Source organism: Bos mutus, chromosome 9 (assembly GCF_027580195.1).
Source record: "Bos mutus isolate GX-2022 chromosome 9, NWIPB_WYAK_1.1, whole genome shotgun sequence".
NCBI classification, from domain to species: Eukaryota; Metazoa; Chordata; class Mammalia; order Artiodactyla; family Bovidae; genus Bos; species Bos mutus.
In genome coordinates this window covers 15,001,091-15,017,888 of record NC_091625.1, presented here as the reverse complement: position 1 = coordinate 15,017,888, position 16,798 = coordinate 15,001,091, and the positions used below count along the sequence as shown (strand labels likewise).

At 41.6% G+C, this 16,798-nt stretch overlaps 1 protein-coding gene across 3 annotated transcripts in view; it reads left to right on the top strand.

Annotated features, from left to right (window-relative positions):
* FILIP1 (filamin A interacting protein 1) overlaps positions 1–16,798 on the top strand; it is a 223,944-nt gene that overhangs the window by 187,347 nt on the left and 19,799 nt on the right. For all 3 annotated transcript variants that reach the window (XM_005902814.3, XM_070376210.1, XM_014480470.2), the window contains one exon: positions 10,594–13,399. In XM_005902814.3, coding sequence (XP_005902876.1) covers positions 10,594–13,399 — 2,806 coding nt within the window. The remainder of the gene's footprint in view (positions 1–10,593; positions 13,400–16,798) is intronic.

Here is a 16,798-nt window from a genome sequence, read left to right as displayed (position 1 = left end):
GCTTTCTTCACAGTCCAACTCTCACATCCATACATGACCACAGGAAAAACCATAGCCTTGACTAGATGGACCTTTGTTGGCAAAGTAATGTCTCTGCTTTTGAATATGCTATCTAGGTTGGTCATAACTTTCCTTCTAAGGAGTAAGCGTCTTTTAATTTCATGGCTGCAGTCACCATCTGTAGTGATTTTGGAGCCCCCCCAAATAAAGTCTGACACTGTTTCCACTGTTTCCCCATCTATTTCCCATGAAGTGATGGGATCAGATGCCATGATCTTTGTTTTCTGAATGTTGAGTTTTAAGCCAACTTTTTCACTCTCCTCTTTGAAGTTCTCTGTTATCACTGTTCTTAAAGTCCTTCAAGAAGTCTGTATAACCCTCAGGATGGTGCCTGACTCCTTAGGAGTCACATCCAAACTGATGATCTGACCTCTGTCTTCCACGGGAGTCTCATCTCTTGACATTGTCCCACCTCCTACTGTGTGTACTGAGGTTGACTACTGTTCTGAACTGAATTTCAGCTGTTCTATTTTCTTGCATTTGCATGCTCTTTGCCCTTTACGGGGCACAGTGTTTTTTCCATTCTTCATCAGAACGACCTTTGTTTATTCACTCATTGTACAAATACTGGTTGAGCACCTACTGTGTGTTAGGTGCTATAGGAGAAGGGCTAGTGTTCAGCCCTGGACTCTGCTCTTACAGTGCTTTTGTTTTGTGCAGCGATGGAAAGACAGTGTCTAAGTACACGAATAAAGGAAGCAGATCCTTTCAGACAGGGAAAGTGCATTAAAAGAAATAAACAGGGAGTCCCGATGGAGTGTGGCCAGGAAAGCTGTTTTCAAAAGGCTAACTAGAGAAGGCCTCTCTGGGAAGGAGGTGTGAACCAAAATCTGAAGGATGAGACAGAAGAGGACCTGGGCTGATAGTGTGTGGCTATGCAGATGGCAGCTCCTGACCAGAAAGCAATGGGGCCAAAATCCGGTCCTCATTTGGCATATCAAGCCAGGCCTGGTTCCCAAGGGAGGAGGGTGACCCTAATGTAGTTCCCCCAAAGGGGCCATATGGGCTGCTCCCACAGCAGGGGATCGCGACTGGAAAAACAGTTACAGGAACATGAACAATGACTTCCTCCAATCGCATCTCCACCATTGCATGAAGTGAAGAAGTGAAGTGAAGTCGCTCAGTCGTGTCCGACTCTTTGCGACCCCATGGACTGTAGCCTACCAGGCTCCTCCATCCATAGGATTCTCCAGGCAAGAATACTGGAGTGGGTTGCCATTTCCTTCTCCAGGGGATCTTCCCGACCCAGGGATCGAACCCAGGTCTCCCACATTGCAGGCAGACGCTTTAACCACCGTTGCATGGAGGAGCCTGAATTCAGAGCACAAATGGTATTTCTTACAGAGCATTGCAATTTATTTATTTTTTTATTCCAAGCACCTGATACATTGTTTTATGATGATAATGTTTTATAACCCATTTTTTTTTGAATTATTGAGTGAATTAATGAATCCTAGCTACCTTCTACATGAGTCAGAGAGCTTTGTACCGGAATGTAGGAACAGAAAGCGTGTTCTCAGTGATTCTCAAATATGGGCCTCTGTTGGGCAGCAAATTAACAGGGGAAAAACAGTTGTTTCAATGGTTGTTTCAATGGCAAAAATAAATAATTTCCTAGACTTTAATTTCTACTGTTACTGAGAGTAATTTATTATACTAGTAATATAGTAAGTGATTTATTTCTGAATATAGCATTTGTAAATTTAAATTAGCATCTTACTAGATTTTCATGAAGACTAAATTCGAATTTTACAGTGGCGTCTGGTTGCTACCAAATGTTGCCAAGCACTGAGCGTGTGCTCACCTAGTAGGAGGAAATGTCACCATCTTCAAGAAGAAGAATTTGTTATCAGCCATGAGCTTCTCATGCCTTTCAGTTGCTGCCAGTTGTGGCTTTTAAAGATAGATTGTGTGTGTGTACTCAGTCGCTCATTCATGTCTGACTTTGTGAGCCCATGGATTGTAGCCCACCAGTCTTCTCTGTCCATGGGATTATCCTGGCAAGAATACTAGAGTGGGTTGCCGTTTCCTGCTCCAGAGGATCTTCCTGACGTATCTGAACCTGATCGAACCCGCCTCTCCTGCATATCCTGTATTGGCTGGCAAATTCTTGACCACTGCGCCACGTGGGAAGCCCACCAAGCTACTTAGTTCTGAACTATATAAAGCAAAGAAGAACTAAAGAGCCTCCTGATGAAAGTAAAAGAGGAGAGTGAAAAAGTTGGCTTAAAGCTCAACATTCAGAAAACAAAGATCATGGTGTCCGGTCCCATCACTTCAGGGCAAATAGATGGGGAAAGAGTGGCAGACTTTATTATTTTGGGCTCCAAAGTCACTGCAGATGGCAATTGCAGCCATGAAATTAAAAGACGCTTACTCCTTGGAAGAAAAGTTATGACCAACCTAGACAGCATATTAAAAAGCAGAGACATTACTTTGCCAACAAAGGTCCGTATCATCAAGGCTATGGTTTTTCCAGTGGTCATGTATGGATGTGAGAGTTGGACTATAAAGAAAACTGAGCACTAAAGAATTGATGCTTTTGAACTGTGATGTTGGAAAAGACTCTTGAAAGTCCGCTGGACTGCAAGGAGATCCAAGCAGTCCATCCTAAAGGAAATCAGTCCTGAATATTCATTGGAAGGATTGACGCTGAAACTCCAATACTTTGGCCACCTGATTCGAAGAACTGATTCATTTGAAAAGACCCTGATGCTGGGACTGATTGAAGGTGAAAGCAGAAGGGGAGGACAGAGGATGAGATGGTTGAATGGCATCACCGACTCAGTGGACATGGATTTGAGTAAATTCTGGGAGTTGGTGATGGACAGGGAGGTCTGGCGTGCTGCAGTACATGGGGTCACAAAGACTCGGACACAAGTGAGTGACTGAACTGAACAGAACTGATATGTTCTGGTTGGGGGGAAAATGCACGTGATTTAAGACTTCAAACTGTAGGCAAGCTTGACTCCTAAGGTTCATTCATCTCTAATTACTATCATGCCCTTGCTAGTTTAACCTGTGTTTTTTCTTGAAAGACAGAGAGACATAAACACAGGGAGAGGTGAAGAGCAAAAATAGTGGAGGGGAAGGAAACAGTGAGCAGGGAAATTAGCATGGTCTGGATGAGAAACAAACCTAGGATGACATCAGAGTTTCAAATGGGGTCTGAGGGATTAAGATAGTGACAAGTGACAACGGAGAGACAACAAGAGACAAAGAGAGAATTACAATTGCTGGTCTGGAGCTAATGCTGACAAGTCTGGAGAAATGGTTGAAAAAGTGGGAGTGCCAAGAAAGATGGAGAAAAAGATCTGTGAAATCTTACATGCTTTACTTCCAAGGAAAAAAGTGAGAATGAATATAGTCCAGTGCAGCCCTGAGTCTTTACGAAGAGAGACTGACAATTGTTTCAGGGAAGGTGTTTATCTCAAAGATGGAAAAGCAGGAGAAGGCTTAAAAAAAATCTTTCATTTCCCCCTTTTCCTCCAAAACAATTTATTTTTCGACTCTAAAAGGAAAGAAATTAACAAATATCTGTGGAACAGTGCAGAATGAGCTGCTTTTCCTGGCATTAGTTTGAGTAAGTGTAAATGGATCCCAATAAGCAAGAAAAAGTCAGAGTCTTCAACAAGCTTACCTTAATAAACATAGAAATGAATGAAAAAATCACCCACAATCAGAATAATAGGAGAGTCACGTGGTACTGTAAGGAAAGAGAAAATCTGACTAGTCTCCAAACTAGCTGAGACTTGGGTGGACAAAGGCTAAGGACTATAATAAGGGGTTAAGTTTTATTATGGAAAATTTCAAAAAATTTACAAAAATAGAAAGAATAGTATAATGAACCCCCGTGTGCTTAACTTCAACAATTAATCAGTTTATGACCAATCTGGTTTCATCTATCCTAACTCCCCTAGATGATTTTTCATATGAATTCCAGAAATATCATTTCATTTGTAAATATTTCAATATGTATTTCTAAAATATAAAGATTCTTTTGAAAATATTGTCAAGATCCTTTATCATACCTAAAATTTAATAATAATTCCTTAATTTTTCCAATTATCTCAGTTTTTTAAAAATTTGGATGAGAATTGAAACAATTCTCATTCAATTTCTTTTAATTCAATTTCTTTTAATCCATAGTTTCAACTCCCAAGCTCTTTCTTCTTGGGATTTATTAAAGAAACCAGGTTTTTTAACTGTATAGACTCCACATTTTGAATTTTCCTGATTGTATCATCATAATGTCATTTAGTATGTTTCTTGCCCCTGTGAAGCTCAATCTAATTCAGGTTCAATTTTTTGGTAAGAATATTTCTTGGGTGGAGGTCTACACGTATGTACACAGTATCTGGCTATTTTTTAGGAAACATTGATGAGCCTCGCCTATGCCCATTATTTCACTGAGGATTGCAAAATGGTGATATTTTATAATTACCTCTTTATGTATTCTACCATTATTCATTTATTAACTAAACTGTTTCTACTGCCTACTTTAGACTTAGCAGGCCACATACGGTATCTGGCTCTTCTTAGTTATGTTTTACAAGCTTTTAAAAATGTAAGAAGCATTCATCTGTAGATTGTGTTTTGTAGAGCTGTAGTTTGAAGGTAGAGTTGACAAGATTTGTTGAAGAACTGAATGAGGATGCCCAGGACTCAAGGATGACTCTAGATCTGGGACCCAAACATCTGGGAGAATTTGGTTGTAGTTGACTGATGTGAGGAAGATGTGGTTGGAACAGGCACATGGGGAGGACTGGGAGCTCAGGAAGATGATGAAAAACAGCCCCGCAGGCTTGTGGGTGCCCAGTGATGACGTCCCTGCTGCTGAACGCGTTGATGTCAGCAGCAGGGAGAGCCTGAATGTATTTAAAGTGCTTTGTGCATTGACCTGTCCTTTAATTAATCACCGGGGTCATGTTTCCATTGACAAAATTCTGGATACAAACTGATACACTGGGTGATGAAACGTTCAAGGAGGATCTTGACAATTCCAGAAAGATAGGCTAAATCAAATAAGACACAATTAACCTAAACAAACGGGCTTCCCAGGTGGCACTAGCGATAATTAACCCACCTGCCAGAACAGGATACGTAAGAAATGTGGTTTTGATTCCTGAAGGAGGGCATGGCAACCCACTCAATATTCTTGCCTGGAGAATCTGCATGGACAGAGGAGCCTGGGGGCTGCAGTCCATAGGGTCGCACAGAGTGGGACACGACTGAAGCGACTTAGCACGCACGCATGCAACCTAAACAGTCTTGCAAACTTCAGCTCTCCAAGCAATACCTACTTGAGGAATAACATTATTGTTAAAAGCACTGTGGTCAAACAGATCTGGTCCAAAATCCCAATCTTACCTTCTTAGTCCTGTTCCCTTGATTAAGTCAAATAACTTCCCTGTTTATAAAACAGTATAGTAATGAGTAACCTTTGCTCAAAGGATTGTTATAAAAATGAAATCAACTAATAAAAACACTTAACACAGCCAAGGATGTATTATATTAGACGCTTGGTAAATAAAATGTTTTATTATCAGAACACCTTTCTTCTTATCTCTTATTTTTAAAAAAATTAAATATTAGCAAAAATTTGAGTTTGGGATGTGCTTTTAAGAGCCTCTTGAAATTTTAGAACTAATTTTAGAACTAAAGGTTTTCTAGTGCCTGAAACATTATTTTCCCAGAACAAGTTTTCTTGTCAGTCCAAACTCCATCTGAAAATCACGGCTGCCTTCTCTTAATTTTTTCAAATTCTGCTTTCACCTCTTTCTGCCTTAAGATTAATAAACCTATTTTATGTTTTCTACCATATTTTAAGCCACTCTTTTATATTTGTTTACAATTTTCTCCCTTTATCTGACATCTTAGAAAACTTTCCAGGGCTTTTTCTTAATATGTTTTTTTCTTCAGATATAATTTATATATTACAAAATTCACCAATTTTAGTTATATGTTTTGATGAGTCTTGAAAAATGTGTACCTCATAAACAGAACATTTCAGCCTATACTTTTAACATCTTCTTAACAAAAATTATTGAATTTCTGGACATGTTTATAAATGACAAATTTGTAAGTTAAAAAAAATAGTTTTATTGGGTATGAAAGAGAAATGAGGAATACATTTAAAAATAGTTATTAAGAAAGGCAAGAGAATTATGAAGAATCTATTAGATTATTGTCTTCCTTTTGTCCTCTAAATAAGATAAAATGTTTGCAGAAAATTAAGAACTTGCCAAGAATAAATTTGATTTCAGAATACTTAATGCTCTGCTTGCAACTGCTGATGAGAATTAGGGCACTAATTCACTTTCTTAGTCTTGGTCTTCTGGTTTGTTTCCTTTTAATGTTAATATGTTCAGAGCCAGGGTATGGTTGAAGAAAGGCAAGACGGAGAGAAAAGAGAGCAGAGGGAGGTAGTAAGACCAGTGGGCACATAAAGCACCAAAATCCTCTTAATTTGCTCTTTCAATAATGTAATTACGTGGAAAGAGTATAATGTAATGTAGAACAAATTAAGTGTTTAAAGTACAATGTAAAAGTGTAACTATTAGAAAATTGTTTGAAATAGAAACATAATATGCCATAGTCGTTATGGTTTGTGAAATGTGCACAATGATATAATAATGCTTCTCAATGCTTGTTTAATGTAAAAAGGAGGATTTGTAGATATGGGAGAAGAAAAAAAAAAAAGCCACCTGAAAATGGAATGCCAAAATTGACCGAAAGGGCAGGTCAGTGGAGACAAGCCCTCTCTTTCTTTGGCGCTCCTGTGTTGTTCCATGGGTCTCTCCTTGCGCCTTTCTCTCCATTCCACTTTGTATTTGTTTACAACTCTCTCCCTTTATCTGACATCTTAGAAGACTTTCCAGGGCTTTTTCTTAATGTTTTTTTCTTCAGATATAATTTGAAGAAAATTATATCTCCCCACCTCAGTCCCCTCTCCCCCTCTCTGGACATGTGTTCCCATAGCTCCTTCTCCTTCTTTTGCCCTTTATTTCTGGGCGTTTCCCAAAGTTTTTTCCTCCATCCTTTCCTTTTTCTCTCTGTGCATAGTTTTTCCTTTGGTGATCATATTTATTCCCATGTTTAAGGGACTGTCACTTCCCTTATTGAAATAAAAACCCAAGATCTACCGTCTTAAAATTTTTAAGTTTACAGTATATAGTATTGTTAACTATTGTCTGGTATACTTTGCAAATTACTGTTGCTTCAACTGTCAATTTCTGCCAATATCCTTTCTCATCTCTTTTCCTGCTTCTGTTAAAGGCACTACTATTTGCAATTATTCAGACCTAAAGGACTGAAGTAATTTTCTCTCTCTTTCTCTTCCTGCCAGTGAGTGAGCAGTCACAAAGTCCACAGTATCTTTTGCAAAGTCTTCGCAGTTCATTCTTCCCATCCCCAATGCCCTGCCTACAGACACTTGAATGCAGGTCTCTGTGCAGAAAGACTGTTGGACACTCAGAAAGAGTGTCCTGACTGAGCCACACAAGTCTACCAAGTCCTGGATCTAACCCTCAGCTACACCAACTGGGAAACTGGGCTTTGGGAGCCTACAGAGAATGGGTTGTGTATTGCTGTTAGGTCCACTTTAAAGGATGAAAGTAAAAGTGAAAGTCACTCAGTTGTGTCTGACTCCTTGCAACCCCATGGACTGTATAGTCCATGGAATTCTGCAGGCCAGAATACTGGAGTGGGTAGCCTTTTCCTTCTCCAGGGGGTCCTCCCAACCCAGGGATTGAACCCAAGTCTCCTGCATTGCAGGCAGATTCTTGATCAGCTGAGCTACAAGGGAAGCCCTTAAAAAATGAGAATGGCTTAAAATGTGAAAGAAGAGGGAAGGAGAGAAAGTTTAATGGGCCTAGAAAAAGAGAACTAGTCACAGGTAAGAGGACCTGAAAAATGTGGTTTTATGGAGCCAAGATCTAAGGTTATGCCCTTGGCTCACAGAATTATCTACTGAGCAGAAAATGCTATGCTTTTCTCTGGTTGAAACATCACTGCCCCAGGTTTTACTATCAAAGTCAAGATAATGATGTAAAAATACTTACAGATTAAACACAAAAAGCATTGAACAGACTTCCCATGTGGAGGAAATAGTGTGCCCTCTAGTTCTTATATTTGTTTTGTGTTTTATTACATCCATGTGTTGAGTCTGTGTGTCAGTCACTTTACCATCTCTCAGTCTTTAGAACATCCTGTGAGGGAGGTATTAGTATCCATTTATCCATTTCACCTTCCTTTACAGCCTAGAAAACATAGGGTCAAGTGTTTCAGTTCAGCCAGGATTCAGATACAGTTGTGTCTGACCCCAAAATCTATGTTTTAGCCATTCCAGCTCTCTGCCTCTCATAGCACAGACGCATAAGATTCTTCAACAACTACCTTTAGAAATTTCAACACTTTAAGCCTTAAACTTGAGAATAGTGATATTTTAAAGGAATTTGTCTCTAACAATTTAGTGAGGTCAAGGAATTTGAAAATATCCCCTGAAGTCTCTTATTCTACAGTAAGGTAACATTTCAGTTGTTTTGACGCCAAGTAAAAAGATCAGATAATCAATAAAATGCCCTTTTACACATGTACGAACCACAATTAGTGAAGCTATTACAGTATTACTCATTCAACTCATGGATTTGAAAATAATATTTTTGTCTTATTTTATAAATAAAGCCATAATGAGTTTGGAAGTTACCCATTTCAGTTAATAGATGCTTAGATACAACGGTATATTTTATAGAAATAAATTCTATGAAAAAAACTTAATGACATGAGCTGAGCTATGTCTATAGTAACTATCTGACACTGGGTTTGATTATAGTTACTCTGTGTATGTTCAATCATTTCTTGCACAGTTCAATATGACACTATTAACTTCTGTTAGCTGTTATCAGCTGTCAGATTAGCTGTTATCCAAGTAAATCTAATCTAATCCAAGTTCATCTAATTATGAAATAAATCTTTCATAATAAATAAAGTTCAAAATATATTGAAAGAAAAAAATGTAATTACAACAAATACATTAGTGGTTGTTTATAACTTGCTTCTCATATAAGCATAAATTACTAAATGCATTCTTATACTACATATGGTAAATATTATATTAACTTTGTTTTAAGGATAATTGAAAAGAACTGTTAAAAATTGGTGTAAGCTAACTGACAGCCATAAGTACTGTAAATATACTTTGGTCTACTTATATTTCTACTTTTTAAAGCTATACATTAACATTAAAATCTATACATTAACACCATAACCCTGGAGAAGGAAATGGCAACCCACTCCAGTATTCTTGCCTGTGAAATCCCACGGACAGAGGAGCCAGGCGTGTTACAGTACTGTAGTCTATGGGGTTGCAAAGAGTCAGACATGATTTAGCAACTAAACACCACCACCACCATAGAGAAAATGCATTTCATGCATATACAACAGTAATTCCTGTGACTGCCACATCTTTTTGGATTGATAGGAATTTGTGTTTCCTCCCTACCTGGCTCTCAATCTAAAAGGAAATGTTTAAATCAGAAAACAGAGACAAGATGCTGTGCCAGCCCTGGTGTTAACTAAAGTCAGTTATGTAGCTCGGCTCTCTATCAGAAAGCTTGTCTTGCCCTGCTCCTGTCATACAATACAAGGAAACCCAAAGCATCTTCTTTTCTGAGTCTTCCCTTTCAGTTAAAGTAAATTTATCTTTTGAAGTCTTACGATGCGAGGTGAAGAGTAAGTATCCTGGGCTGTACCGCATGAGACCCCAGACCCATTCCTTTCTGACTCTTCCTTCAGATGACCGTGGCAGAGGCTGCCTCAGAGGCTTGCCATGAGGATACGTAAAGACTACTGCCTAGAATACAGAAAATTCTACATAAATAGTCATTATTATTGCAAAACCTAAATTTTACTCCATCGTTATATTATTGAAGTATAACATATATATAGAAAGGTACTCATCAGGGTTCAACTTACTGAAATTTCAGAAGCTGAATAATTCTGTGTAAAAGGCACACAGATTATGGAACAGAAACTAGTGAAAAGCCCTCTCCAGGCACCCTTCTAGTTGCTACCCCTTACTATGGGTAGCCAGCATCCTGACTTCTGGTTGGTTTGGTTTATGGCTATGTGTTAAACCTTCATATTTCAGTAATTGACAGGGGATTTATTATAATAACATTTTATTTTTGGTTCATATCTAAGACAGTCTTACTGCTGATTAATCTTTTAATGGGCTTCCCAGGTGGTGCTAGTGGTAAAGAACCTGCCTGCCAATGCAGAAGACCTAAGAGACATGGGTTGGATCGCTGGGTTGGGAAGATCCCCTGGAGGAGGGCATGGTGACACACTCCAGTATTCTTGCCTGGAGAATCCCATGGACAGAGGAGCCAGGTGGGCTACAGTCCATAGGGTCACAAAGAGTTGGACACGACTGAAGAGACTTAGCATGCACGCAATCTTCTAATATGTATAAAAACATATCAGAAATAAAATATCATGTAATAGGATATTTTAATATATTTTGTTTTCTAGGTTGAAAAAACTCCTTGAACAGGAAAAAGCTTACCAAGCCCGCAAAGAAAAGGAAAATGCTAAGCGGCTCAACAAACTGAGAGATGAGCTTGTGAAACTCAAGTCCTTTGCACTCATGCTGGTGGATGAAAGGCAAATGCATATCGAGCAGCTTGGCCTGCAGAGCCAGAAAGTACAGGACCTGACTCAGAAACTGAGGGAAGAGGAAGAAAAGCTCAAAGCCATCACTGCCAAGTCCAAAGAAGACAGGCAGAAATTGCTCAAGTTGGAAGTGGACTTCGAACACAAGGCATCAAGGTTTTCCCAGGAGCATGAAGAGATGAATGCTAAGTTGGCCAGTCAGGAGTCTCACAACAGACAACTCAGACTCAAGCTGGTTGGCCTGACTCAGAGAATCGAAGAGTTGGAAGAGACCAACAAGAACCTTCAGAAGGCAGAAGAAGAGCTTCAGGAACTAAGAGATAAGATCGCCAAAGGGGAATGCGGCAACTCCAGCCTCATGGCAGAAGTGGAAAATCTACGGAAGCGCGTGCTTGAGATGGAGGGTAAAGACGAAGAGATCACGAAAACCGAGTCCCAGTGCCGGGAACTGAGGAAGAAACTGCAGGAGGAAGAACACCATAGCCGGGAGCTCAAACTTGAAGTTGAGAAGTTACAGAAGAGAATGTCGGAACTGGAGAAATTGGAAGAAGCATTCAGCAAGAGTAAATCCGAGTGCACCCAGCTGCACTTAAATCTGGAGAAAGAAAAGAACTTAACCAAGGACCTGCTCAACGAATTGGAGGTGGTCAAGAGTCGGGTTAAAGAACTGGAATGTTCTGAAAGTCGATTGGAAAAGGCTGAATTAAGCCTCAAAGATGATCTTACAAAGTTGAAGTCCTTTACCGTGATGCTGGTGGATGAAAGGAAAAATATGATGGAAAAAATAAAGCAAGAGGAGAAAAAAGTGGATGGACTCAACAAAAATTTTAAGGTGGAGCAAGGAAAGGTTATGGACGTCACGGAAAAACTCATCGAAGAAAGTAAGAAGCTTTTAAAACTGAAATCTGAAATGGAGGAAAAGGTATACAATTTAACGAAAGAGAGAGATGAGTTAATAGGCAAACTGAAAAGTGAAGAAGAAAAATCCTCTGAATTAAGCTGCAGTGTGGACTTATTAAAGAAGAGACTTGATGGAATAGAGGAAGTGGAGAGAGAAATAACAAGAGGAAGGTCTCGAAAAGGACCTGAGCTCACCGGCCCCGAAGATAACAAAATTAAGGAACTAACACTGGAAATTGAGAGACTGAAGAACCGTCTCCAACAACTGGAGGTGGTGGAAGGGGACTTGATGAAGACGGAGGATGAGTATGACCAGCTGGAGCAGAAATTTAGAACCGAGCAGGATAAGGCCAATTTCCTCTCTCAGCAACTGGAGGAGATCAAACACCAAATCGCCAAGAACAAAGCCATAGAGAAAGGCGAGGCCGTGAGCCAAGAAGCCGAGCTGAGACACAGATTTCGGCTGGAAGAAGCCAAAAGTCGTGATTTAAAAGCTGAGGTCCAAGCTCTTAAAGAGAAGATTCACGAACTGATGAACAAAGAAGATCAGCTTTCTCAGCTCCAGGTGGATTACTCTGTCCTTCAACAGAGGTTTATGGAAGAAGAAAATAAGAACAAAAGCATGGGCCAGGAGGTCCTCCATCTGACCAAAGAGCTGGAGCTGTCCAAGCGGTACAGTCGCGCCTTGCGACCCAGCGTGAACGGGCGCAGGATGGTGGACGTTCCCGTGACATCCACGGGCGTGCAGACGGATGCCCTAGGCAGCGAGGCTGCGGAGGAGGACACACCGGCCGTGTTCATTCGGAAATCCTTTCAGGAAGAAAACCACATCATGAGCAACCTTCGCCAGGTAGGACTGAAGAAGCCTCTGGAACGTTCGTCGGTTCTAGACAGGTATCCGCCCGCGGCCAACGAGCTCACCATGAGGAAGTCCTGGATCCCGTGGATGAGGAAGAGGGAGAACGGGCCCCCGGTGGCTCCAGAGAAGGGGCCCCGAGCCAGTGCCAGCCCAGGTCACCCGGGAGAGCTGGTCCTCTCGCCCAAGCAGGGCCAGCCGCTGCACATTCGTGTGACCCCGGACCACGAGAACAGCACCGCCACTCTGGAGATCACCAGCCCCACGGCAGAAGAGTTCTTCTCGAGCACCACCGTCATCCCCACCCTGGGCAATCAGAAGCCGAGGATCACCATCATCCCCTCCCCAAACGTCCTGTCTCAGAAGCAGAAAGGCGCAGACGCTACCCTCGGCCCAGAGAGAGCCATGTCCCCAGTCACCATCACCACCTTTTCTAGGGAGAAGACCCCAGAGGGCGGGAGGGGGGCGTTTGCCGACCGGCCCACGTCCCCCATCCAGATCATGACCGTGTCCACATCGGCAGCCCCGACGGACATCAATGTCCCTCCCGAATCCCAGGAAATGCCCGTGGGAAGGACGGTCCTCAAGGTCACCCCAGAGAAGCAGCCTGGACCAACCCCAGTCCGGAAATACAACGCCAATGCCAATATCATAACCACGGAAGACAACAAAATCCACATTCACCTAGGCTCCCAGTTTAAGCGAGGCCCAGGGACTTCGGCTGAAGGGGCGAGTCCGGTGATCACTGTCCGACCGGTCAACGTGACGGCTGAGAAGGAGGTGTCCACCGGCACCGTCCTTCGCTCGCCCAGGAACCACCTCTCGCCCCGCCCTGGTGCGAGCAAAGTGACCAGCACCATCACCATTACCCCGGTCACGACTTCATCAGCCAGAGGAACCCAGTCAGTGGTGAGTAGAGGGGGGTTCCTCGTTCAGGCCAATGCGGGGGTCAGGCAGGGAAGTGAAAACAGAATAACCCAGTGTCCCAAAGGCAACCAAAGCACATGTCTCTCCTCCGCGGAACCCACTACCGGATGTTTCCCAAGAGACTGTCTACATCAAGAAATGAGAATAAAAAGGAACCTCCTATTTTATTCATTTGAGCTAATTGTGAGGGATAATTTCTTTTTTTCACTTAAATCATGTTGACTCCGAAACCCTCTTGCAAAGATGGCCTTTTGCCACCTCAGCTTATGCTAATAATAAGGTTGAAATTTTGATTTTTAATGTTTAAAGTATTTTTTAAAATAGAGGCTGGAAGAAACTGGCCAATGTGCAAAAAAATGAAAGCTATTCCTGGGTTATATTTTTAGAACCTGAGACATTTGATATTCATTTATGTATGGTCATAGTCATACTTCACTTTAAAGGTAAGATTAAAAGATTATGCTATCAAAAAATTTTTGTAAATTAAAAAAGAAGTGAATTTATATGTCTAAACACTGTATTTTATTAATAGTACAGTGCAGAGAGCAGGTGCTTGATAAATATTTAGTTAAAACCAGCTGGAAGGCTAAATGGATTATAGGAAAGCATGTCCAAAGTATAAAGGCCAGAACTTAAAAATAAATTATGTTTTTCAAAATACCTCCAGTGATTTTCTTCATTTATTGGGAACAATTGGTAGATGAAATTATAGAAGATCATGTATTATTTAGATATTAATTTAAGCTAATAGACTAGAAATTGTGATCCCTAATCTCTGAGCAAGTTCTACAGCAGATATTAGAGTCTTAACAAGACAAGAAGCTTATTATTTAAGTGTAGAAACTGGCTTATTTGCCTGTATCTTCACTATAATTTACTTTAATTCTCTGTGCACAAGCATAGACCAGAACAGGCTTCAAAGAGTGAAGTACTTACGAACTGCTTTGTCGGTCAGGCTTTTTGTTATTGGCTCTACAGGAGCTAAATATCATTCAGAACTGCTCACCCTTCTCAAATGGTTCAATACTGTTTTTTTAAAACAACACAGCATCGATTGGATTTTTTTATAAAAGTTAGCGGAGGTGTAATTGTTGTGATTTAGAGCAAAGTTTCTGCTAGAACATCTTATTCCCATTTTAAGGGTCAGATCGAGATAGCCCTCCTTTCTGGAATAACATTTTGGATTACTGATTAAAGCCCATATGCAAGTAGAACTTTAAAACAACTGTCTAAGATTTCTAAGGCCTAAATGCTGGCCCAAGTACTTTAGGTAGATCAGCTTCCATAGAATCGAGGTCAACAAGAAGTTTGGGATGAATAGTGTGACTAGATCATTTGTGCAATTTTAGCTGCACTTTAGGCACCAGGTAGGGTGCTGACTGTAGAGAGGACTTTTGAAGTTCTTGGCTTAGTGGGAGAGGCAGGATTGGAACCTACCTAGTGGTTCTGTGAGGGCGTGGTGTACAAAGGAACCAGCGGAGAAGTCTTCCCCGAGGGCAGAGGTGTTCACAGATAAGGAGAGAGGGCAGCATGTGCACAGGGTTGGCAGTGTGGGGAGATGTCGCGTGGGGGACAGTGAGCCGTCCCTTTGGGCTGCAGCAGCCGGACCTGGGAACCCTGCAGGAGCAGAAGAGGAGATGCACACCGGGATCAGATGCTGAAGATGCATGTATCTTATTATGGAATTGACATTTAATTTCAGAGAGGAGGCAAAGGGAGCCATAAACAGGGTAGTAGTTTTTTAAATGACATTATTTCTGTTTTAGATATGTTTATAAAGCAATTTAAAGGATCAGTTGGAGGAAGCAGAGGCTGAGGGAAGAGATATGGTTGCAGTTCTCTAGGCTGGAGATGTGCGCTTGAACTGTGGGAGTGAAAATGAGGATGTGCACGTGTGCATGCTTAGTCATGTCCGACTCTTTGCGACCCTTTGGACTGTAGCCTTCCAGCCTCCTCTGTCGATGGGATTTTCCAGGCAAGAATACTGGAGAGGGTTGCCACAGAGATATACTGAAGACAGAATTGAAGATTTCATGACATTGAGTTCAGAGGGCAGCTCGGAGGTTTCTGGCTTGGCCGTAGGGGTAGATAAAACGAGAAACCCGGGGGATTGCTGTTCGAGTAAGAAGATAAATAACGTTTGGGGCATGTTATAATTGAGATGCCTCAGGTACCCTGGAAATGTGGTTAGAAACCTGGATCTGCATTTAAGGAGAGCCCTGTGATGTGAGAATTGGACCATGAAGAAAGCTGAGCACCAAAGAATTGATGCTTTTAACTGTGGTGCTGGAGAAGATTCTTGAGAGTCCCTTGGACTGCAAGGAGATCAAACCAGTTAATCCTAAAAAGAAATCAGTCCTGAATATTCATTGGAAGGACTGATGCTGAAGCTGAAGCTCCAATACTTTGGCCACCTGATGCGAAGAACTGATTCATTGGAAAAGACACTGATGCTGGGACAGATTGAAGGCAGGAGGAGAAGGGGACGACAGAGGATGAGATGGTTGGATGGCATCACTGACTGGATGGACATGAGTTTGATCAAGCTTTAGGAGTTGGTGATGGATAGGGAAGCCTGGTGTGCTGCAGTCCATGGGGTCACAAAGAGTTGGACACAACTGAGTGACTGAACTGAACTGAACTGATGGCTCAAGGTTCAGTGTCTCAGACACATGTGGGTGACAACTCAGGTAATTTTCGGGGTGAGTGTGGAAAATAAGAAGAGGACTGAGGATGGAGCATGGTGATACCCACATTTAGAAGGCAGGCAAACTGGAACTGGGAGCCATTTTTGAGAATGAAAAGGAGTCAGGGACAAGAGGGCGATGGGTGAGACCCAAGTGAGATATCACAGCAGGAGAGTTTTAGGAACTCCTTCAAGAAGGAATCATCTATGTTGCTGGAAGAGGGTGTTTGCTATGACCTGTGTGTTCTCGTGGCAGAACTCTGTTAGCCTTTTCCCTGCTTCATTTTGCACTCCAAGGCCAAATTTACCTGTTAATCCAGGTATCTCTTGACTTCTACTTTTGCATTCTGATCTCCTATGATGAAAAGGACATCTCTTTTTGGTGTTAGTTCTAGAAGGCTTGTAGGTCTTCACAGAACCTGTTAACTTCAGCTTCTTTGGCATCAATGGTTGAGGCATAGACTTGGATTACCATGGTGTTGAATGGTTAGCCTTGGAAACGAACCGAGGTCACTGTGTTGTTTCAAGAAGGAGGGTGTAAGGAAATCCCCTGGCAGTCCAGTGGTTAGGACTCCACGGTTCTGCTGCAGAGGGCATGGGGTCTGATTCATGATCAGGGAACTTAGATCTAGCATGCCCTGACACAAGGCCAAAAAAACAAAACGGAGGATGTGGTCAACAGTGACAAAAAAGAG